Source organism: Furipterus horrens, unplaced genomic scaffold (genome assembly GCF_987537825.1).
Source record: "Furipterus horrens unplaced genomic scaffold, mFurHor1.1.pri manual_scaffold_1, whole genome shotgun sequence".
Taxonomy (NCBI): domain Eukaryota; kingdom Metazoa; phylum Chordata; class Mammalia; order Chiroptera; family Furipteridae; genus Furipterus; species Furipterus horrens.
Window position 1 is genome coordinate 148,781,190 of NW_028327171.1, and position 23,845 is coordinate 148,805,034.

The window sequence follows — 23,845 nt, forward strand, 5'->3', positions numbered from 1 at the left end:
ACCACACCAAGACACATCATAATTAAAACGCCAAAGGTTAAGGATAAAGAGAAAATCTTAAAAGCAGCAAGAGGAAAGCAGAGAGTTACCTACAAAGGGGTGACTATAAGACTATCAGCTCATTTTTCAAAAGAAACTTTGCAGGAAAGAAGGGACTGGCAAGAAGCATTCAATGTGATGAAAAGCAAGGAGCTACGATCAAGTTTACTCTGTCCAGCAAAGCTATCATTTAGAACAGAAGGGCAGATGAAGTGCTTCCCAGACAAGGCAAAGCTAAAGGAGTTCATCACCAAGCCATTATTGTAAGAAATGTCAAAGGGACTACTTAGGAAAAAAAAGGTCAAAATTATGAACATTAAAGTGACAACAAACTCACAACTATCAACAACTGAATCTAAAAAACAAAAACAAAATCCAACTAAGCAAATCAGAATAGGAACAGAATCAGAGGTATGGGGATCATTTGGAGGGTTATCAGCTGGGAGGGGAAAGGGGGAGAAATGAGGAAATGGTGCAGGGATTAAGAAACATAATTGATTGGTACAAAATAGTCAGGGGGAAGTTAAGAATAATATCGGAAAGGGTCAAGCCAAAGAACTTATATGCACAACACATTGACATGAACTAAGGGGGGTGGGATTGCTGGAGGGAAGGGGGGTACTAGGTGGAGGGGAGCAAAGGGGAAAAAATAAGGACTACTGTAACAACATCATCAATAAAATATACTTAAAACAAAAAACAAACAAGCAAAAAAAACTTCCTTTCAAAGAGCATTTTATAATATGATAAAATGTTCATGATTTAAATAAATAAAAATGGCAGCACAATATATCGTAGAGCTGTGAAAATAAAGTATATACATAATATGTCTGCTACATCTATATATAAAATGTTTAAAGGTAGTAAAATCTTATATTGCTAACATCAGTTATCGCTGAACAACAGGTAATAGAGCATAATTCAAAATATATAAAGAGATGTTCATTGTGGTAAAGGAAAATAAATGTTTAGTAAGACTGAAATGGTTGTACGTATTATGCTGCAACAAAAGTTATGAAGCATTAACTATTATCTATGAGGCACTTTTACAGATATAAGGAACCATGAAAACTCAGATTTTTGTGTATGAGTCTAACAGTGTAAAAGATAGAATTAGGAAACAAAAGGGAAAGAAGTAAAGAAATGATTGTTTTGGTGTTGACTCATACTATGCTAAGCACTTAATATCCATTATCTTAATATTTCCTCACAATACTGAGATTAGAATCCTTCCCAATCAGAGGAAACCAGGGCTTATAGCGAGGTTAGCAAATGACACAGATGAGTCAGAATGCTGACCAACACTAAAACCAAGACTTAAGATCAAAATGGCCAGACTAGAGTAGGAAAGTACCTCCTCCAAAACCAAACATTTCCACTTGCTGACTGTTGCAAACGAAAGCCCACGAACATCAGAAGTTGAAAAGATACCCAGAGCTACGGATTTCCTCTTTCAGAAATGAAACTGCCAGAGTTCACATTCTAACTAATGATATATTTTCTACACAATCTCTCCAAGTATGTAAGTTAAATATTCTATCAATCATAGATGATTTGTTTTTGTTGTCAAATTTAGTATTATAATAAGTGCTTTTGCTTAAAGTCCTTTTAAAGATAAAGATAATATGTATAAAGGCATACCTATATATATCTTGACATGCATTAAACTATTTGACAAAGAAACATGTAACATTTTTACTTAAATGAGTATGTGGACAATTGGTATTATGACTTTTTCCTTTAAATAAACAGATTTGCATTTTTGAGGTTCTAATTCAGCTCACCAAATGTCAGTAATTAGGTAATAGTGCCTTTTATTTCACTAAGTAAGATTCAATTTCATCTCCAATTTAATTATTCCTTTGTTTTTAAAAGGTATTACCATAACAGATTCTAAAGAGAAGTCTTAATTTGGGGTTGAGGTTCTTCTCGTGTTAGGAAAGGACAGAAGCTTGGGGTGTAAGTGGATGAGTTAGATGAAGTGGGAGAAATTTTCTTCTTTTCAAAACCAGGGTGAAAGGTGATTCAATGAGGTATTGAAACTGTATCTGTGCTCCAAGCTTCTGCCCTTCTTTAACACCCGAGGAAGCACAAACCCAAATTTAAGAATTCATTTCAAATTTAATTTTTTTCCTGCTTTTAAATAAAGATCTATCACATTTTGGTTAATAAAATTCAATAAAAACAGTACTTACTTTGCTCAGCCTTTTATCTTTTTATCCTCTTTCTAATCTTGATCCCATCTCTCCTAATAGCATCTCTCCCATCTTTCAGGTGATCAACCTTAACATTTAACAAAACTGACAACCACCTCCTTGAAATCCTTCCATCTCTGGGCATTAGACTAGGGCAAAATTCTACTATAGGTACATACCTTTCTGTCCAGAACCGAGGATCATCATGCAACACTCTCCGATTCTAACTAATCTTTTTTTAAGTCTAACAACTCCCTCCTGCCAACACCAGTGGCAATAGTGAGTATATCCAAACTAGTTTCACACATGAATCCTCTTCTATTACAACTTCTTTATGCATAAAGTGTGAATTAAAAACAATCGGTCTACATGATTGTTAGGAATATCTGATACACTGAAAGGAAAACAATGAAGACACAGGACAGGCTCAGCAACTGTTAGTTCCTTTCTTATCATGAAAGTCCCACTACCATTAAGACTTCTGACTTCTCCAGATTGCCATGGCATTCTAATTTCTTTGAGCTCCGACAGCAACTATTATCTACATACTTACATGTTAGTTCAGTATGTTTATGTGTACTGTGTATTTCATTCTTTACAGAACCAAATTTAAAACTCTCTCATGTAGACATGGACTACGTCTTACATATCTCCCTTATAACATTCTGTACGTGGTAACCTTAAAATGGGACTCTTATTTCCAAGCTAAGACACATTATGCATGAGGAAGACATCTTACCCCTCGCCAGTAAGAGCACAGCATGCCTGGATATGCCACTGGTGATCTTTAATAGAAGTTAGTTTCAGAAACTGGGAGATTTCTGCTACAGTCATGCATTCTTTAACATCCTGTTTATTAGCAAAAATCAGCAATCCAGCTTTCCTTAGATCCTATAAAAGCAAATAAAACCATAAGGGCCAGGGCATTTTTTCAGATATTTTCCAACTTTATGAATAGAATATGTTTTGATAATCTTTCAACCTGCAACTTCTCAACTACTTGATAAAAGCATCTCATAGATGGTAAACTTCACACAGAACACATTTAAAATAACTCAGTCTATACTTTTATGGATTTACATATTTTATAATCCTAGATTGCATTTATGGTCCTAAGTGCTATATTTAACAAATAGTCATGCTTTCAAAAATATATAACTACCCATTCCCCCCAACCGCAAACTAGGTGTCTATGGTTACTAAGAACTACTCTTTAGCATGGCTCAAAAGCTTTTCAAAATTCTGCTGTAACCTATACTTGAGATATAGTTATCTATACCTACACTAGTGCCTGCTAGGTGCATATAAAATAAACTAATTCATTATATACAATGTGTGCCTTAGAACCTCAGGGCTTAATTCTCAGTCGAGTGGTGCTATCCTAACTCAATCCTATTCATCTTCTGAGACCTACCTCCTCTATTTTTGTCCATGAAGATTTCTTAGATTTGAATATTTGATAGGGCCACCTTGGACTGACATTAAACTTATCAAATCTCCCAATTAGAGAGTAAGTTCTACCACTTCTATTGTCTGACTCTGAGGCAAGTTCTTTAACCTTTCTGAGTTTGTTCCTCATTACCAATATTTATTGAATATCGAACCTGAGCAAGCCCCCCATCACACTAACTTTTTTCTAAATAAAAGTCTCTTTATTCCTCACAAGATTGCTCTAAGGTAGGCTTTACTATTCCCATTTTACATATGAGGAAACTAAGCCTCAGATGTAAGTAACTCATACTAGGCCATATAGTCACTCAATAATAGGACCTAGTTTGAGCTGAGAGCTTCCTGTTATAGCTGCTGCCCCTCATCTGTAAAATGCTGAGACTACCACCTACTTCTTAGGGATGTTCTTTAAATAAGTGAATGAAATATTACATTTAAAGCAGTCAGTTTAGTACCTGGCTTTTGGTGACTATTCAACAAATGTCAGTTTACTTAGTGCCCTGAAAATAAGAATGACTTGTGCATAGCCCAAAATGACTGGTATCTTTTATTCAGAACACAGGCCAAGGTTCTTAAGTCTCCTTTGACTCTATTCTACCTGCCCCTCTCCCAACCATTTTTACAGCCAGGAACTTCCCTGATAACCTACTGAAAGTCATAGATCTTTTCCTCATAAAAATGCACTTATGTATATATGCAAAGACACCCTAAAGTCCATTCATATGTCATGGGCTAAGAATCCTTGATGAATAGGATATACTCAGTGGATTAAACTTTCATAAAATTCATTGTATTTATATATTAAGAGATACTGTGGTTTGGGTGCTACGCTTGCAACTTTTCTCAACTGTGTTGATTGCCATCTTTCTTCTTCTTAGGGATTTTAGTGGGATATTTTGGTTTCAATCATGGGTATGTGTGTTTGAAGCAGAAAAGCCTTCAGTAAGTACAAACTGACATTGCTCCACATTATTTTACTCTTGTTAAAATAGTTTCATTGACTTCTTTAATTCTTTCTGATGTAATAAACAACGTAAGTGGTAAAAAGACTTAGGTAAAATGTTTTCTATAACAATGGAGACCGACTTATAGTTATAGTGCCCTCTGCAGGATGGCAGCTATGATACTAGTTTGTGACAGTTACCTGAATAGCATGGTCAGAAAAAAACACTCAAGAACAGTGGTTCTCAACCTTCCTAATGCCGCGACCCTTTAACAGCCCCACTATAAAATTATTTTTATTGCTACTTCATAACTGTAATTTTGCTACTGTTATGAATCATAATGTAAATATCTGATATGCAAGATGTATTTTCATTGTTACAAATTGAACATAATTAAAGCATAGTGATTAATCACAAAAACAATATGTAATTATATATGTGTTTTCCGATGGCCTTAGGTGACCCCTGTGAAAGGGTCGTTCGACTCCCAAAGGGGTGGTGACCCACAGGTTGAGAACCACTGCTCTAGAACAATTCTCAACTCGTGTGCAGCGAGAAGCACACTGGTGTGCCCCAAGAATTTTTAAAACATGGAATACCTAACTATCTAGTTAGAGCAACTGATCTTTTTTCCCTTAGACTGCCAAATTTAAAAAAATGACAACAGACAACACAACAATAGCTGTCTGGTGTGAGTAAGTCAAAATTGCACCTATGTATGTTTTGTCAGGTCAACATAAATACATATTTTTTGGTGCGTTACAGAATTTCAGCCATTACTTTATGTATGCCATGAGATGATAGAGGTTGAAAATTGTTACTCTACAATGTTAACTTTTAAGATTTCACAATTTGTTACACCTGTAGTTCAGTTTACCTGTTTATGTAAAAGGCAATAATCTGAATGGTAGACTGTAACTAGTGTATATATATTCATTACCAAGGATGCAGGCATTTTTTTCTCTTATCCTAAATGGAAATGGAACAGTATCAATAGTTGATATGTGGCTGAATCACTAAGCAGATGGACTTTCCATGGATTTAATTCCTATCTTCCTATCTTCCAGGTCTCAATATCTCTTGCTAGTGTCTGTTGAAATCTTTTATATAGGTCAGGATTGTTAATGCTAGGGCATTTAAAGAACAAAATTATGTCAACAGAAATACTTGGTACAAGTTGGAAAACATTAAGTTTATACTATCTTATTTATAAATAATCTATATTCCTCACTTTTAGTGATTAAATTATTTAAAGATGCCTCTGCAGTAGAATCTGAAACACATAAGAAAGTTATTTTTTTATTGAAAGGTCTCCAACAACCCCCCACCCCCATATTGAATATAATCTTTCTAGATCTCATAGGCTCAAACTTTTTTATTATGGTTCTTGATTTAAAAAAAAAAAAAGCTGTTTTACCTATTTTTAATTATTTGGGAAGAGAGGAAAGAAAATAATCCTTTACTTTTTATTAAATAACCTCAGAACCAATTATGCATTATGATAATAGTTTAAAAAACTATTAAACTGGCTAAGGCTGTTCATCAATGTGACTTAACAAAAGGTCAAAGTACAAGGTGAACAGTGATCTTTTGTACATCAGCCATTTTAAACACTTTAAAACTTTCTGCTATGTATTACAGATTTCTGATCTTAAGCATCTAAAAATATATTTTAGTTTAGTCAAGAAGGTGAATAACAGCACATGCAGGATATATTTATTTAGCATCTTCTATATGCCGTATGTAGTTGTCAGTTTGTTCCTCAAAGCTAAATTCGTGAAGATAATTCCTAGTTGAGTCATTCTGAATAAAATTTCATTTGTCCTTTTGTGTTTGGAATTACTTTAAAATGCATGAGCTTCAAAGTTTTGCACTTCATTTAAGATGAAGTTTCAGTAATATTTCAAAACATTTTATAGTTTTTGTATTTAGTAATCCTTGTAGAGAATCATTATCAGTGGTGGTAAGATTCTGTTGGTTATTGTGGTATGCATAAAACATCTAACCCCATATCAAAATTTGTTTTCATTAATGCATTCTTGTTCTTTGATCCATTTTTTCCCCTCCAGAACTCTACTTGGCTCTTCTTGACCCCTTCGTGTGACTTACTCTATTTCCCAACATCTTTTGTAATTCCTTTCTTCTCTGGTAATCTCCTCATTCAGTTTCCTTTCACTTTCCAACTAGGCCCGCCCCATTTGTCGCCTCCCGCTCCATCCCCCATCAAAGAACCTGAATGATGAGAATGCCTAAATTCAAATCCTGGCTTTTAGAAAGCCAGTGAAGTCACTTAAACCTCTGGGCCTCGGAGTACTCATCCATAACAGATGTATTTTATTGACCAGCCCAAGTTAATGCCCCCAGCAAGTAAAATTCAGTGACTTTGTTTGAATCCTACTACTTTATATACTGATCCTGCTACATATTGGTCAATCAAGAGTAAGAATCAAATGGGGATGCTACCTGTTAACAGAGTAAAAAATACAGCTGAGACAACTATGTGTGTCTTAGTTTTCTTTTCCCAAAGGCTTATAGAACAACATGAAACAACCCTTTGCTATAAACTGAAAAAATGTTGCTTTTTTCTAAAGTACAAAGGGGAATTGAAAAAAATTCTTGATTTTGTGCCTCTTTCAAAGCTTGTTTGTTTTCCAAACTATAATCGTAACTTGTTAACATGCATAATGGCAAGATGTATTTTTTAACCATCCCCTCAAAGGGGTTTAAGAATCAGTCCAAAACAAGGGAAAGTGCATTTTGGTGGGCATGATCACTGCAAGAAAAACAGAAACTTCAATTTATATTATATAACCACTTTACCAGCTTTCCTTAAGTCTTGAACAATTGCCTGAAACATAGCAAAATTCTTAATGCAAATCTCAAAAGTAAATCATCAAGTCAATATTAAAATATAAAACTTCATTACAAAGACATCCCAGTTTTCTTAAGCTTTATTAAAATTCTACTAAAATAAAAATTATATAATATACATCTAAATATTCATTTTTCTATTTTGACCTACAATTGAGTTTATTCCATCTGCAATAAAAAGCATAAAAATATAATCAATTGCCACTATAATAAATATAGGTTTATAGTCACTGTACTAATATAGTTACTAATATTGACTATATTATTCAATTTCTTTAATTTTTAAATTATGCTACTAGTAATAGTTCAAGGACTAAGAAAATGTGAATAGTCATATAGCTTTGTTTTGTCAAAAGACAATATCAGAGAAACCTAAGAGCAATAATATTTAAATATTAGCCTAATAACTGAGTTACAATCAAGACTTGCTATGTGTCTGTGAGACTTTAAAATCTCATTTCCAATGATAACCCTCTGTATAATTAATCTATTCAAAATGTTTTTAAAAAGCCAGTTTAGGTCTTTTTGCTCAGGAAAACTTCTAAACCAAATTCATCTGGAATACATGAACTAAAAATTGACAAATGGCTCTACAATATTTCTGCTGCTTCCAGATACACTTCCAATTGAAAAGTGTCAAATTAGAAAGCAGGCATGGCCAGCAAATAAGTAATTAAAAAAAAAATTTGTAATAGTATCCTTATGAGAAAGTAGAAAGTAGAAATATGATAGAAATATCCCACAAATACATCTTATGCAAGAACCCTACTTACCTCATGAGCTAACATTTTATAGAGTTCTTCTCTAGTTACAGAAATCCTTTCTCTGTCGGTACTATCCACAACAACTATTACAAACTAAAATAATTACAAAAAAAAGTCATTAGTGATTATATAATTTGATATTTGTAAAATTTATGAAGTGTTATCAATAAATTAGAACTTTATGGTATGGTACTACTAGAAAACCAGCGATACCTACCATATACATCATGAAGCCTAAAGGTCTGATCAATTTCTAATTCAAATATATTTTCTAGATTTTCAGAGAGAAACAGGAGAAAAGAGAATACATGCTAACATTCTATTAGAATATTCTGCTAATATTTTAAGCAATATATAACAAGACCATATCCATGTTAGTCTAATAAATGAGTTACAATCAAGACTTGCTGTGTGTCTGTGAGACTTTAAATCTCACTTCTCGTCCAATGATAATCCTTTATATTTACACTATTTAAATCAGTAAGAAAAAAAATACATAGTGGTGCTAAATTTTAAGTTACTTCTAGATAGATATTATTTATTAATATCGACTTGAAAATCTAAAAGGGCATGGGTACATCAGTACAGTAACATTACAGTTAAACTAATTTTTAAAAATCAACAAATGGCAAGAATAAGTCTACATCTAAAGCCATGTTCTCTTCCTTATAGAAATGGCATCTGCTACTGGCAAGCAGAACTCTTTCCTGAACAGATGATAAGCAGGATTCAGAAAATGCAATGAGACCTGTAAAGGAGCTGTACAGTAGGACTGAGCTACACTGTACCCCTTCCTCAACTCCATGCCCACCAAAAGGGAAACAGGACAAGATACACTTTATCATGGCTTGTGTGATGTCTAAGTTAATTCTGAATGTCTATTAACATACACTATTTATTTTTTAGAACTAGTTTTTCATTTCCAAATAAAGCTCTGTAATTTTCAGTCTTTTCTATCCTTCAGATTTCACAAACCATAAGGCAGATGGATAAGAGAACTACTATTTTAACTCTTCTCTCACTTGATACCTTACTGATATGTGGCTTTTACTGCAAGACTCATTCTATTCCAAGGTATTTTATATAATAAAGCTATTAATTTTCAAAGTGTTGCCATGAATTTGATACCTGCAGCATTATATTTAGGAATGGTAACTATATCTACCTTTCTTTCTCCCCAAAACACAATCAAATGTGTTATGGAGTGTTAGAGGAGCAGGTCATAAGTTGTCATTACTTAGGTCTTAATGATGATATTCTTCTTTGTATACATTTGGAGTTTTATTAACTTTAATCAGCAGTATAAAAACAACTGTCACATCCTTTCAATTTACGTCTATACAATGAAACTCCCACGTCCTCAGTCTGAAATTTCTTCTTCGGAAATAGTATTTATAAATGAAAACAAGGTTTTGTCTAAATTGCTTTATAACCAAAAGGAAAAATTCTTTAATTTGCTATTGTGTTGCATAGCGCACAATACATAGTAAGAAAATACATAGTAAAATTTTGGTCAGGATTGAAACATCCTCTACACAAAAATAAATAGTAAAAAAGAAATGAAATTACAAACTGTGAGATGGAATTCATTATATAAACAACTACCTAAGACAAGTTCTGGGATCAATACACATTCAGACTAATCAGTCACCAATTCTCCCTACAAAGGTTGAATGAGAGTGGATATAAAGAACAATGACCCTAAAACAGGGAATCAGATTCTATGCTTAAACTCTACTTATATTAATGTACTATGATGTCTCAAAAAGATTAACTGTAAGAATTCATATCTAGGTGTTTCCCAAGCATTCTCCTCATAGAAGTTCTGGTATATTAAGAAACATTACCTCTGTGTTAGTATAGTAAGTGTTCCAGGAAGAACGAAGAGATTCTTGGCCACCAATATCCCACATTAGGAATCGTGTATTATTAATCACTATCTCTTCTACATTACTTCCTATTGTAGGGGATGTATGTACAACTTCATTCATAGAACTGGAAAAAAAAAAGTTTGAATATATTACAATTAGCAAGGAAGTTGATTGAATATTTTTCAATCAAGGGATAAATCAGCATGACCTCCTTTTATTAGGTTGGCCAAAAAGTACATTATGTTTTTTCTGTAAAATAAAAGACATATTTCTCATTTTCACCAATAACTTTATTGATTGGGATATTCTGAGTATGTTGGCTACTTCCCACTACTGATTTCCACTAGGTAGAGGCCAGGGGTGCTGCTAAACATCTTGCAATGCATAAGACAGCCCCACAGAAAAAAATTATTTGGCCAAATGTCAACAGTACCAAGAAACTTCACAAACCACTTCTGACATATCTGATAGGTCACAGCACCTTCTCCATACACTGCAAAAATCATTTTTTGTGTTTCAATTGTGTTTTTACCTTTCTTGAAATAATAAAGCATAATATGCCAAAAATGTATATTTTATTCCATCTTCAATATTAAAGTGGCTGCACAAAAATTTGCCAATATTAATTTTTTTTAATGCATATTGGTATGAGAGCTGTCACAACACAATCGAACAAAATTGTTTTGAATGAAGTTAAAGACAACTAAGCACTTCTAGAGCCATCGTATGGAAAAGAACTAAACAAACTTCTTGGCCAACCTGATATAAGTTACGTATACCCCAATCCCTTTTTCAGGAATTCATGAGTGAGCTAAGGGTTTAAGCTGAGGTGGAATCAGGTAGTGGAGATCTGTAATACTCCATAGATTCATTCCAGAAAACTACACAAACACATATTTCTCTACTTTCTACAAGCAAAACAATTGAACATGCTCAATGTCAACTCTTTAGAAAGACTTGCTTAAATTTGGTTCCTGGTTTATGGCCAACCTACCTTTTTACAGAGTAACTTAGATTCCACATAATTTTTTAGTTTTCATTAATCAAATATCACCCAGGCAAAAAAAGTAACCATTAACAATAAAATAAAATTTTAAAACAGTTAATACTTACAATTGGTAAAGGATGGTAGTTTTCCCTGCATTATCCAGCCCAACAATGATAACTTTGTGCTCTGAAATAAAGAAAACACCACTAATTAAAAACAAAATTTTAAAATATCCCATTTGATCCATTCTTTCCAGCAATGGTATAATTCAGTCCACGGCACTTTATCCTTCTTGGAACTCAGAACAACATCTAGGAAGATGAGCAGAAGCCTCACCTTCCCCACCTGCTTCAGTGGAGCAGCCTGAAATCTCTTTGAAGGGAATTCCCATGGGGGATCCATAGATCTTCAATCTCTTCATCTTGCCTCACCACATACAAGCCACATTCATTATCAACTTTATCCGCTCGCTCTCAAGACTTGTCTCTATTCAAGTTTTCATGTGTTTTTACAATAAAGCACCAATGATTGTTTTTAACAGCTTCCTAATTTTAAGGTAGAACATGTAGGTCACAGCGAGAACTAACAAATTAAGACATAATTGTGGGATGGGTTCAAAGATAAAGGTGCCAACTCAATGGTAGAAAGCCAGTTTATTCTCCACAATAGGGTTAGATTATTCACACTTTTTAAATATTAGCATACCTCTAAATATTGCATGTTCAGTTCCAGACCACTGTAATTAAGTGAATAATAAAGTGAATCACACAAATTTTTTGATTTCTCAGTGTATATGAACAGTTACGTTTACAGTATACTGTAGTCTATTAGGTACACAATAGCATTATGTCTTAAAAAACAATGTACATTTAAAAATACTTTATTGCTAAAAAATACTAACCATTACCTGAGCCTTCAGAGAGTAGTAATCTTTTTGTTTGCCTTGATGTTGGTGGCTGCTGACTGATCAGGGTGGTGGCTGCTGAAGGCTGGGGTGGCTGTGACATATTTCTTAAAATAAGATAACAATGAAGTTTGAAGTTTGCCACATGGATCAATTCTTCCTTTCATGAATAATTTCTTTGTGGTATACGATGCTGTTTGACAGCATTTTACCCACAGAACTTCTTTCAAAATTAGAGTCAATCCCCTCAAACCCTGTCTCGACTTTTATCGACTACGTTCATATAATACTCTAAATCTTTTGTTGTCATTTCAACATTCTTCACAGCATCTTTAGCAGTAGATTCCATCTCAAGATATCATGTTCTTTGTCCATCCATAAGAAGCAACTCTTTATCCATTAGTTTTATCACAAGATTGCAGCAATTCATACTTTTAGGTTCCACTTCTAATTCTAGTTCTCTTGCTATTATATTTACACCACATCCACAGTTACTTCCTCCATTGGAGCCTTGAACTCCTCCAAGTCATCCATGAGCGTCAGAATAAACTTCTTCCAAACTTCTGTAACTGTTGATATTTTGACCTCTTCCCATTAACCACAAATGCTCTTAATGGCATCTAGAATGGTGAATCCTTTCCAGAAAGTCTTCAACTTACTTTTTCCAAATGCACCAGAGAAATTACTATCTCTGGCCAACTATAACCTTACAAGATATATTTTTAAAATAAGACTTGAAAGTTGAAATTAGTCCTTGATGCACGGACCACCGAATGCAATTTGTTAGCAGGCATGAAAACAACATCAATCTCATTGTATATCTCCATCAAAGCTCTTCGTGACCTGGTGCTTTGTCACTGAGTAGTAATATTTTGAAAGAAACCTTTTTTTCTAAGCAGTAGGTCTCAACAGTGGGCTTAGAATATTCAGTAAACCATGTTCTTTATAGGGAACAGAGTAGATTTAGCACAATTCTTAAGGGTTCTAGGAGTTTCAAATGGTAAATGAACATTGGCTTCAACTGAAAGTCACCAGCTGCATTAGCCCTCAACAAGAGTCAGCCTGTCCTTTGAGACTTTAAAGCCAGACATTGACTTCTCCTCTGCAGCTACTGAAAGTCCTAGATGGCATCCCTTTCTAATATAAGGCTGCTTCATCAACATTGAAAATCTGTTTAATGTAGCCATCTTCATTAATTAACTAACCTAGATCTGGATAACTCGCTATAGCTTTGACCTTAGTACTTGCTGCTTCACCTTGAACTTTCATGCTATGGAACAGCTTTTTTCCTTAAACCTCATGAACTGACCGCTGCTAGCTTCAAACTTTTCTTCTACAGCTTCTTCACCTCTCAGCCTTCATGTAAAATTCAAGAGAGTTAGGGCTTTGCTCTGGATTTGGCTTTGGCTTAAGGGAAAGCTGTAGGTGGTTTGAGCTGTCCAGATAACTAAAAGGTTCTCCATATCAGCAATAAGGCTGTTTTGCTTCTTTATTCATGTGTTCACTGGAGTGGCACTTTTAATTTCCTTTAAGATCTTCTCATTTGCACTCACAATTTGGCTAACTGGTGCAGGAGGCCTAGCTTTCGGTGTGTCCTGGCTTCCAATATGCCTTCCTCAAGAGGCTTAATCATTTCTAGTTTTTAATTTAAGCTGAGAGACCTGCAACTCTTCCTTTTACTTGAACACTTAAATGCCACTGTAGGGTTATTAATTGGTCTAATTTCAATATTATTACCTCAGAGACTAGGGAGGCCAGAAGAGACAGAGACGAGGGAACTGCCAGTAGGTGAAGCAGTCAGAACATATGCAACATTTATTGAGTTCACTGTTTTACATGGATGGGCACTGTTCACTGTGCCCCCAAATAATTACAATAGTAACAAAGATCACTGATCATAGATCACCATAACAAATATAATAATAAAAATGTTGAAATATTGTAAGAATCATCAAGATCTGACACAGACAAAAAGTGAGAAAATGCTGCTGGAAAAATGGCACCAATAGCTCAACACGAGGTTGTTGTCACAAGCCTTCACTTTGTAAAAAGTTATTTGAGAAGCACAATAAAACAAAGTATGCCTAAATCAACTTAAAAAAAAAAATCCTCACCAGAGGACATCTTTTTATTGCTTTTAGAGAGAGGGGAAGAAAGAGGAAGAGATGGATGGGGATGGGGTGGGGGGAGAAAGAGGATGGGATGGATGGGGATGGGGGGAAGAGGGAAAGAAACATTAATTGGATGCCTTCTCCTACATTCCCCAAATGGGGATTGAACCCGCAACCTAGGCATGTGCCCTGATTGGGAATCAAACCTGTGATCTTTTGGTCTATGGGACAATGCTCCAACCACCCGAGCCACACCAGCCAGGACTAAATCAACTTTTTTTTTTTTTTACCTTCCTTAGGCTTTTTCACCAACCCAGCCTATTCTTCTTATTACCAAGATGGAATAGGTTTTGCATAAAATAATTCATTTTATGCAAAACATAAATTTGTGGCCAAAAATATTATAATACACTTTAAAAAACAAATATTCCACTGAACCTAAAATACGATATGCATATTAAGAGATGGTATTATGGGAAAATGTAATAAATTTTTTGGCTATTCCAATTTTGATGCACGTGGTTCATTACAAGTTTACTGCTTAGTATGATTTTTCCTTTGGAATATCTATGCCGCAGCCTTCTTGCAGTTACTCATATAAGCCAAACAACTATACATTGTTACAATCTTTAGATGGATTTTAGAGTTACTATTTAGTTAGGATTTAGTTTCCTAGTCAGTACTTTACTGTTTGTTGTGAAAATGCTTCTTGTTTCAGTTATTTTCTTTTCATACACCCAGGCAGCCTACCAGTTCCACTTACTGCTAGTTTTTCTAAGAGTCAATATAAATCCTTCCAACTACTAGTCCGTAAATTAAGCAAAACAAAGAAAGACAGACAAAAATACTAAGGCAGATAAATTGAGTCATCCTGATTCTTTATTCTCACCTCATATCCAAACTATGATTTAGCCCTACTGATTCTCACATACAGCAAAACATCCACTTTTATCACATTAACTATACTTCTCTCGTGGCCATTGCAGAGTCTGGAATAAAGCATGTACTTAATACAGAATGAATAAATAAATTAATCTAAAAAATCTAAAGATTAGAAGGGAGATAACTGATGAAGTCACTATGTATTAAAAATTCCATTTTCAACTTTGTAAGTATCATCAATAAAAAACAAAGCTGGAAGATAAACTTGCTATTTATAGAAAAGGTAGTGAAGTTTCAGAGAAAAAAAAAAAACCCCACCATCAACATCTCTTTTGCACTTGAAGTTGCTGAATGAAAAGCACTTATATGTGGCAAAATCAGAAAACAGAAACCACACAATAATTTGAAATCACAAAATTTAATTGAAAGAAAATAACTATTACAGGGGTTGGAGTATTGAAGAATTGGCTAAGTACCTATGAAGATTACAGGAATGACAAATACATGGAGCATTAACTACCCCTAGGGCTGACACAGAGCTCCCTTCAATTTCCTGGACTGAGATGCACACTTTGTTGGGGGGCCTGGCTATGGCTCACTGAGTGTCAGAGAAGCAGCTGTGCAGACTTGCCAGTGGATCATGCTGAAAATCCTTCCCCTCTAGGGTGCTGGGGAGCTGTTCATTGGGAGGTACTCTGCTGGACAGTTTCCATTCTGAAATCAACTGAAGTGGGTGTTATGGGAGTTGCTGGCTGCTGTTGACCACTATGCAGTGCAAGAACCAGCCACTGAAGAAAGTGTTCACACTGCAAGAGCAGGACAGATCCTGTGCTGAGAGAACACGTAAACCAGGAGGAAAAAAACCCTTTCCTCCTGCAGTGTCCCTCCAATGCTGTCTACTCACAAAGCTTAATGTTCTGTTACCTGGCAAAAGAAAAGTATTAGAAAGACCCAGCTCCATAACCAGGGCACTCACGAAGGGTGAATTTGGAGCTAAAATGTCTAATAACCGGCACAGTCCACCCCTTTGGCTACTCAGTTTCTAAATGTACTCTTTTACACGTTTGAATTCCCATACAATCACACACACACACAGAAGCTGAGGCGGCTTTCCCAGCACCAGGCTCCGCCAGCACAAGCAGTTTCTCCAGAACTCATTTACTACTTACTTCTTTTCTCAGAACTAATCAGAAAATGATACAAGGTTATCAAAGGGAAAATTCACAACTTCTTTCAGAGTTCACATCAGTCAGAAAGTTCTTCCCTTTATCTAACATGAACCATTCTTATACAAAGAAAGTATTATTATTTGGGGGTGGGGGCAAGAGCACTAACTCAGGCACTAGATGTAAAATCTCAGGTCTATCATTTTTTATTGTAACGCCTTAAACAAACAAGTTATCTAATGCTATAAAATGGTGAGAGTACCTACCTCATAGGGTTGCTGTGAACAGTAAATCAATTAAGACTAAATCAACTTATTTGCATACAGCATTTACAACCTAATCTTGCATAAATCAGTAAATGTTAACTGCTATTATTTTATCTGTAGAGATGAAGTTAGCGTATTTTCCCCAAACAAGAATGAATACTCCTCCATAAAGGCAGGTTTTTTGTTTTGTTCCCTGCTTTATGCCCACCACAATAGTTCCTGACACAAAAAAAAGGTGCTCAAAAATATTCATTTAATAAACAATCCAACAACTGATCACATGCCCTTTTATTCTAAAATACAGTCCTAAAGACTTAGTTTAGTAACTCCAAAATGGTTAAGGGGGGAAAGGAAGGAAGGAAGGAAGAAAGGAAGGAAGGAAGGAAGGAAGGAAGGAAGGAAAGAAGTAAGGAAGGAAGGATACAGCTCTCTTCTTGAAGAAAATATCAGCAACATATTTCTTCAGCGTTCTAACTTGCCTGGATCTGGCAATTACCAGTTGTATGGCTCAGGAAAATCACTCCATTGGAACCTTAGTTTCCTTTTTTTGGTGGAAAAAGAGTAACTCCTTCAAAGGACTGTTGAAACTTTATTTAAAGGGATGTATACAAGATCATCTAGAACAAAGTTTATACTCTATTATTTAAATACGTATCATCTGAATGCAAACTCTGGTTTTTCAAGTCTGGGCAGTACACAATTAGCTCTCACTGTGCATTCAACCTATCTAAGTTTAAATGAGAAGGCTGTTCTAAAAGGGTTTCAGAAAAAAAGAGATATGGTACAGATTAAGTTTCACCAGCATGGCAAATTCTATAATCCCCCAAATCTTCCTTCTAAAAGTTTATGTGAAAGAATATAGGAATGTGGTTCTGTATCTTCTGAAGGTAAAATAAAGCATCCAAGATATATTTAACTTACATATATCCAATTTAATAAAGAACCAAAAAGACAAACAAGCATCTGACATCAAATTTAATAGTGAATATTTTGAAAAGTGACCCTACTGATAACACAGCCACATCATGCAGCAGAGGAGAAATAGTTTATTCACATTTTCACAATACTGACATCTAAATTTCTAGAACATCATTAATTCCTCTTACTATTAACTTCCCAGCACTGAAGTAAATGTCCAGTCAAAAATTACCACAAAATATAGGTGATAAGAACACTGTATTAGATTTTTGGTGGTAACAATGCACACATCCTTATTTTTTACTACCGGCAAGTAGCTGTTGGCAAAGCCCTAATTCATTCTTAAGTTACAGAAACAAATAATTCTAACATTGACTCAAAATAGAAAGTGGAGATTTCTAATTTGCTTGCAATACTAGAGTCAACTGACAAGCAAACTCTAAATTTCATAGCAAAGTTGGAAATAGCTTCATTTTTAAAATAATACAAAATTATGGATGTTAAAACTAGAGTAAATCTTACCTTCTATAAGCACCACTGATTTTACGGCAATGGAAGTTTCAATACTTGACACCTAGAGATTAAGTTTTCAAGATTTGTAGGCTCCACAGTCACAGTCAAAATTCCTAGTGTTCTAGGTGAGAACACCTGACCCAGAGAGGTTAAGTGACACCTGGTACCTACTCACCCTCTCCTAACAGAAACAGCAAGCCATAGACTGTGCAGGTTAGAACTGGTTTTCTCCAAATGAAAAATCCCCAATCAGAAAAATAACTGGAAATATTGCTCTTCCATTTAGTTTCATGTGTTCTACACAATCTTTATTTTTGAAAAAGATACACTGTGAACACAAGTTCAACTCCTGTTACCTTCCTGTCACTGTCTCATATAGGTGAAGCTGAATCATGAAGGAGGAGGTGGGGTTGGTGGTTGTATGTAATAAATGCCACCATTCATTAAGATTTTACTGGAAAACTTTGGGATGTGACCCCACTACAGGCTAACAAAAGAGAAAAACGCAAACTAAGTTATTGGCAGCAGGAATGGTGACTCGAGTTAAAAACCAACAAAGTACACCACTAACTATATTGTATCTTAATGACTATGGAGGCTTTTTGTTAAAATTGTATCCTTTCCCTAGTTTTACACTCTCATTTTGTAACTAATTTTAATAAACCTGATAGGCATTTCAAGACGATTTTTGAGGTTAGATGAACTTAGCATCCCTATATGATAATACACTAAATTTACTGAGTAACTTGCTAGTTATCCAGGGTTAACAAATGTTTCACATGGTACGGTTTTTAAATGCTTTAAGTGAAACACCTTTAACCCAACCAAACACAAACCAACAAAAAACCCCTCCACTTAAATATGCGACATAAATAGAAAAATGACCTTAGGCTTAACTTTAAACATAGATATAAGTATGGCAAAGAGGTCCATCACGATTCAGGATGCAGAAGGGTGTTTCCAAAGGGGGGCAGAGGTGCAGGGAAAGTTCATAAACCTGAGGTGTATTGGGGAATGTAGAGCGCTTCCTTGTGTTTTCCGCATTCTGCCACCCGCGGTTGCTCAGTGTTGCGGATGGGGTAACACACTGTAACCTTCATCCCACAGAACCCCAGTACTTCTTCAGGGTGTGCAAACCCAGTTGCCAGGCTGTGCTACTCAGGAACCTCAGACAAGAAATCCTTTCCACCCCTAACCGAAATCGGAGCAATGGGTGTATTTGAGGAACGGATTTCTTGGGAAGGTCCCCTAAAACAAAGGAAAGCTGATCGGGAACTATCCCCGAGCTGGTAGTGGGGATTCAACAACCCAGGCCCGCACCCCAGCTGCCCGCACCCGGCGCAGAGAGCGCGCGCGACCACGCCGCCCACGCTCCGGAAGTATTTGGAGACCCCAACTCACCCCGCCAGGGGTGACCCTCTCCCCACCCTACGCGCTCGGCCCGAGCCCCTCACCCTGGTGATTGAACAGTCTCCATATCCTGGTGAAGAGAATTCCCATTCTCGGGCAGCGGACCCCCCTCCAGCCACCCTGTCCGCCTGGCCTCCCCCGGCTTAGGCTGACGAGGAGGAGAGAGACGCGCCGCAGCCTTCGCCTCCGCTGCCGCTGCTCCCGAGCTGGCCGCCGGCCCGCTTCCTAGGAACCGAAGGGAGGCCGAGCCCCAGGCCGCCCAGCCGCGCGCGAGGCCCCGCCGCTGCCGCCGCGGCACCCGCCTGGCTCGCGGACATCGCCGCCGCGTTGTCTGCGGCGAGCCTCTCGGGCCACCGTCCTCCCCCAGCTCCTCTTAGGCGGCTGCGGTGGCGGTGACCGAGCGGGCGGGGGAGGAGGCGGGGGGCGGGCAGAACGTGAAAGCGCAGGCGCGCGGCCGGAGGGGCGGAACCTGGGAAAGGGCGCCTGCCAGGCCCTGGCTTAACTAGGCGAGCTGTAGGCGGCGGGACTGAGCCCTGGGATTTAGGCAATGCAGGTTGCGGGGCTGCTGCAGATGGGCCTCGACGGCTGGCTATGGCGTCCCCTCACCACCGCCCCGCCCCAGCTTTGTTTTTCTCTGTAGACCCATAATGTAAACATGTTTTTGAGTGCCCAGTTCCCGTCCCCAATGCTTCACGCACACTACACCAAAACTCCCACGTCCTGTCTCTCAGACGCGGTGCTCCCGCAGGAACGGAGAGAAGCTGAGTATCTTTCCCGAACCTCTGGGCCCCCGTCCAGTGGGTGGCCGTACCTAGGCAGTTGCCTTATGATCTTTTAGAACCTCAGGCTCTTTGCGCTCCGATCTCCTTCCATTTTCATGTCAGTCTTAACCCTGAACAACAATTTTGATCAAGCACAACCATGTTTAAATATCATTATTGGCATTGTTACAGAAACAGGGGAGTCAATAAATCCCCAGAGTTTGCGGCTGGGGGATGGGGAAAAGGAAGCAGCTTTTAGAATGCCTCCACATGCCTGAGGCTGGTGGCTAGTGTCTTTTTTTATGCAAAATGGCTCTAATGCAACCAAAGCCTCAGGTAGATGGGAGGGAACTTGGACCAGGGGATGGTATGGAGAAAGCACACAGAGCCTGTGTCAGGTTCTGTGAATGGTCAGGACTGTTTGCAGCAGTCAGGGATATATAAGCAGCTGTGGACATTTTAGCTCTCACTCGCTCTCTTGCCACCCCCTCCATGCGGCTTGGTGAAGGGGCCTTCTCCATGCAGAATAAAGAAGCTAAGTTCTCCATCTGGCTTGGAGAAGGTTCTCCAGGCCACTTTAAGAGGCTCTCGCCATGCAGTTTTGAGAAGGAGAGGAGATCCATGCGGTTTGCAGGAAGAAGGCAGTTTGCAAGGAGGCTGAGAATCCAGGCAGTTCTGCATTGAGAGCTGGAGGGCACCACAGCACAGAAAGGACCTCCCCAATCAGAATTGAGTGATTGGCAGCTGCTGGTAAAGCTGAACTGTGTTTGGAAAGTAGGGAAACGGTTTCTCTAACTTTTCTAAGACTAGCCTGGTTTGGTAGGGGGGAGGCAAGGATATGTGTTTACGGGTGTTTAAAGAATATAAGACTTAACAACAGAAATCCGCAAATAACTAAATCTATATAACTGTTAAATAAACAATTCTTTTTCTTTTCACTAAACTCTGGTATTGAGAGTTATAATTCTGGCGGCGGGCAATCGGGCCCCTGACTAAAAAGCCCGTGGGTTTGTTTTCAATTGGAGCAGCCCAGGGTTTCTGTAACAGCATTAAATCTGTTTGTCCAGAAGTCTAAACACTTGAGATATTTGCACACCACCATATGACCCCAGCTGTCCTTTACAGCTGTAATTTCCATTATTCAAAGCTGGTTAATCAGCTGATCGAATGTTCTGTTTTTTCAGTCTTCATATCTGTACAACTTGAATAACAGTGTCCTGTGTTATGCAAGTCTCACACTGTATTGAATCAATTCTCTACTTCAGAATATTAGTCGAAAACTAGAATATAAGTGAATCAATAGGTAACATGGCATCAGAGTGTTGTTCTGTCTTTTTTTTTAATTTTTACTTTTCAATTACAGTTGACATACAATGTTATATTAGTTTCAGATGTACACCCTAGTAACTTGACATTATATAACTTACTAAGTGATCATCCCAATAAATGCCCTGCCCAACTGACTCCACACATAGTTATTACAATATTATTGACTATATTCCCTGTGCTGTATTTTACATCCCCTTGACTATTCTGTTGCTACCAATCTGTACTTTTTAATCCCTTCACCTTTTTCACCCATCCCTCCAACTCCCCTCCCATCTGCAACTATCAAAATGTTCTCTGTATGTATGCGTCTGTTGCTGTTCTTCTACTTGTTCATTTTTTTTAGACTCAACTGTTGATAGATATGTATTTATTGCCATTGTATGGTTCGTATTTTTTATCTTTCTTCTCCTTCTTCTCCTCTTTCTCCTTCTTCTTCTTGACCCTTTAACATTTCATGTAACACTGGTTTGGTGATGAACTCTAGCTTTTTCTTGCCCGGGAAGCAATTTGTATGTCCTTGTATTCTAAATGATAGCTTTGCTGGGTAGAGTATGTATTATTATTTTTACCTGACCAAATCACTTAACCTCTTTAGGTCTCAATTTTCACATATCTAAAAGCAGAGGATTTGTGTCTGAAGTCTGTCTTTGATTCTAATTCATCCGATGACTATAATAGTCTTTACTCTTGTTAGGGGCAAGAAGTAGGGGGGAGGGATGGAGGTTGTGTACTTCACATCCATGAAGAAACCTACCAAAGCTCCCTCCATACCCTTCTATTCTCTTTAAGTTTGGTTACAAGGAAGAGAAAGAAAAAGTGGGGAGGGGAAAAAAATCTCAATGCTAAATAGAAGAGCTGAGAAGTTAAATAAACAGAGGAGTCATCTACCCCTTCCAGATTCCAACTTTGAGCAATCTTAAGTTTATTCAAAATTTTGACATATACAACCCATAACTACTATCTCTTCTTCAATAACTTCAGAATGGTAGTTTTAACAGCTTTAAAACTTGACATCCCTCTGAATCTCCCAAAGTGTTCTGACTCTTCCTCACATATCAGCTTGACCTTTATAAGGTAATATCATTGTCTCCCGGGGTACAAGTAACACAGAGGGATACTTCTTCATTTATTTCAAAGAGATCCTTAATTATGATGGAAACTGGATCCCCTCTTCTAAGATTCTTCAAGGTATTTTCCATTGAGTCAGCTACAGAAAGGTCAATGGCCCAAGAAGTATAACCATTCATTTTAATACCTCATAGGTGCTGGACATCACATCTTTGTGGACATTTTCCCACTGCCAAAGATCTTTATCAGTTCCTATATCTGAGTTCAGATCCTCCAGAGATATGCAAGCAATATTAACTCCACTCCACACAGGAACATTTGAATCTCCGTGCTCTCCAAGGATCCACCTAAGGCAGCTTTCAGACTGGATACCAAGGCTTTGCCCAAACAGGAAAGAAAAAGGGGCAGTGTCCAGATTATAACTACTTCCAATGACGGGTTATTTTGGAATTTCACTTAACTCTCAGGCTACATGAGTTAAGATATACGTGGGATTTGAAACAACAATCATCTTGTAGTGAGGACTGTATTGGGTAGTAGTATAAATCATAGATTTAATTATGGCCACATTTCATGGGACTAAATTAAGGTGGGTTTCTCCCTTTTCCTGGTGTGCATTTGCTGTGATAAGCACCAGATTGAAGTTTGCAGTGAAAGATAATCTTTGCTGGCAACAATATTTGACATTTTCATGCAAGGATTGCCATGTTGAGGATGGTTTGGACTTTCAGTTTGCCTTCTGTAGCATCCACCAAGGCAAGCTCATCACACAAGCATTTAAGCAGGATCCTGATAGCACAGGCCATGCCAGCTGATCTAGTTCCTATAATGGAGATCTTATTGTGAGGAATGGCTTCCTCTGAAGTTGAATTCTTCACAAGCTCACGCTTGACAGTCGCCATTCTGGACACAGGGGTAATGGGCCAAGGGCCCCTGAATGGGATGCAGACTGGCTGGTGGGGACACGGTGCCAGCCCCAGACTCAGGAATTTGCTCTCCCAGTGTCCACTCTCCAGCTGGCGCACAGGACTCCCACAGCCCAACTCATCGCCATTTACTCAAAAGCTGGGGGAAGAGAATGGAAAAATGTGGCAGGCAAGGTGCAAAAGAAGGGAGCTTGTGACACTTGGCCACCTTCTCAGCCTGTGCAAGGCTGTGGGCAGTTGATGCCTCCTCAAGCTTGCTACTGAGGTTGTGCAAGGCAGGCCCAGCTTGTAAGGCTTCACAACAGTCTTTATAAAGTACAGTGGTACCTCAGTATTTGTTGTTAATTCATTCTGGAATTCCTGATGAGTGCCGAAACCAATGAGAACTGAGTGATGAAGCATTTTAATCTTTCAGGCTGGTGTTGTGACTCATACATGTTCTAGCAAGTGGGATGAGTCCCAAGCAAGGG

General features: G+C 37.5%; 1 protein-coding gene and 1 pseudogene across 6 annotated transcripts in view; both read right to left on the minus strand.

Moving 5' to 3' along the window:
• Positions 1-19,650, minus strand: part of ARL5A (ARF like GTPase 5A) — a 36,744-nt gene extending 17,094 nt beyond the window's left edge. For 3 of the 6 annotated variants that reach the window (XR_016511639.1, XR_016511638.1, XM_090279743.1), the window contains exons 1-5: positions 12,023-12,162; positions 11,247-11,307; positions 10,110-10,257; positions 8,272-8,355; positions 2,974-3,125 (exon numbers count right to left, since the gene is read on the minus strand). Coding sequence is in view for 4 of the 6 variants with exons in the window: in XM_090279743.1 (XP_090135869.1) it covers positions 2,974-3,125; positions 8,272-8,355; positions 10,110-10,257; positions 11,247-11,307; positions 12,023-12,128 (551 nt within the window). In the remaining 2 variants the exon portion in view is untranslated. Of the gene's footprint in view, positions 1-2,973; positions 3,126-8,271; positions 8,356-10,109; positions 10,258-11,246; positions 11,308-12,022; positions 12,176-17,890; positions 17,943-19,335 lie in introns of those variants that run through there. The other 3 variants (XM_090279775.1, XM_090279760.1, XM_090279767.1) reach the window with 3 other exon arrangements.
• A 2,731-nt stretch (positions 19,651-22,381) lies between these two features.
• LOC150022037 (L-lactate dehydrogenase A-like 6B) lies at positions 22,382-23,503 on the minus strand (annotated as a pseudogene).
• Positions 23,504-23,845: the final 342 nt, after the last annotated feature.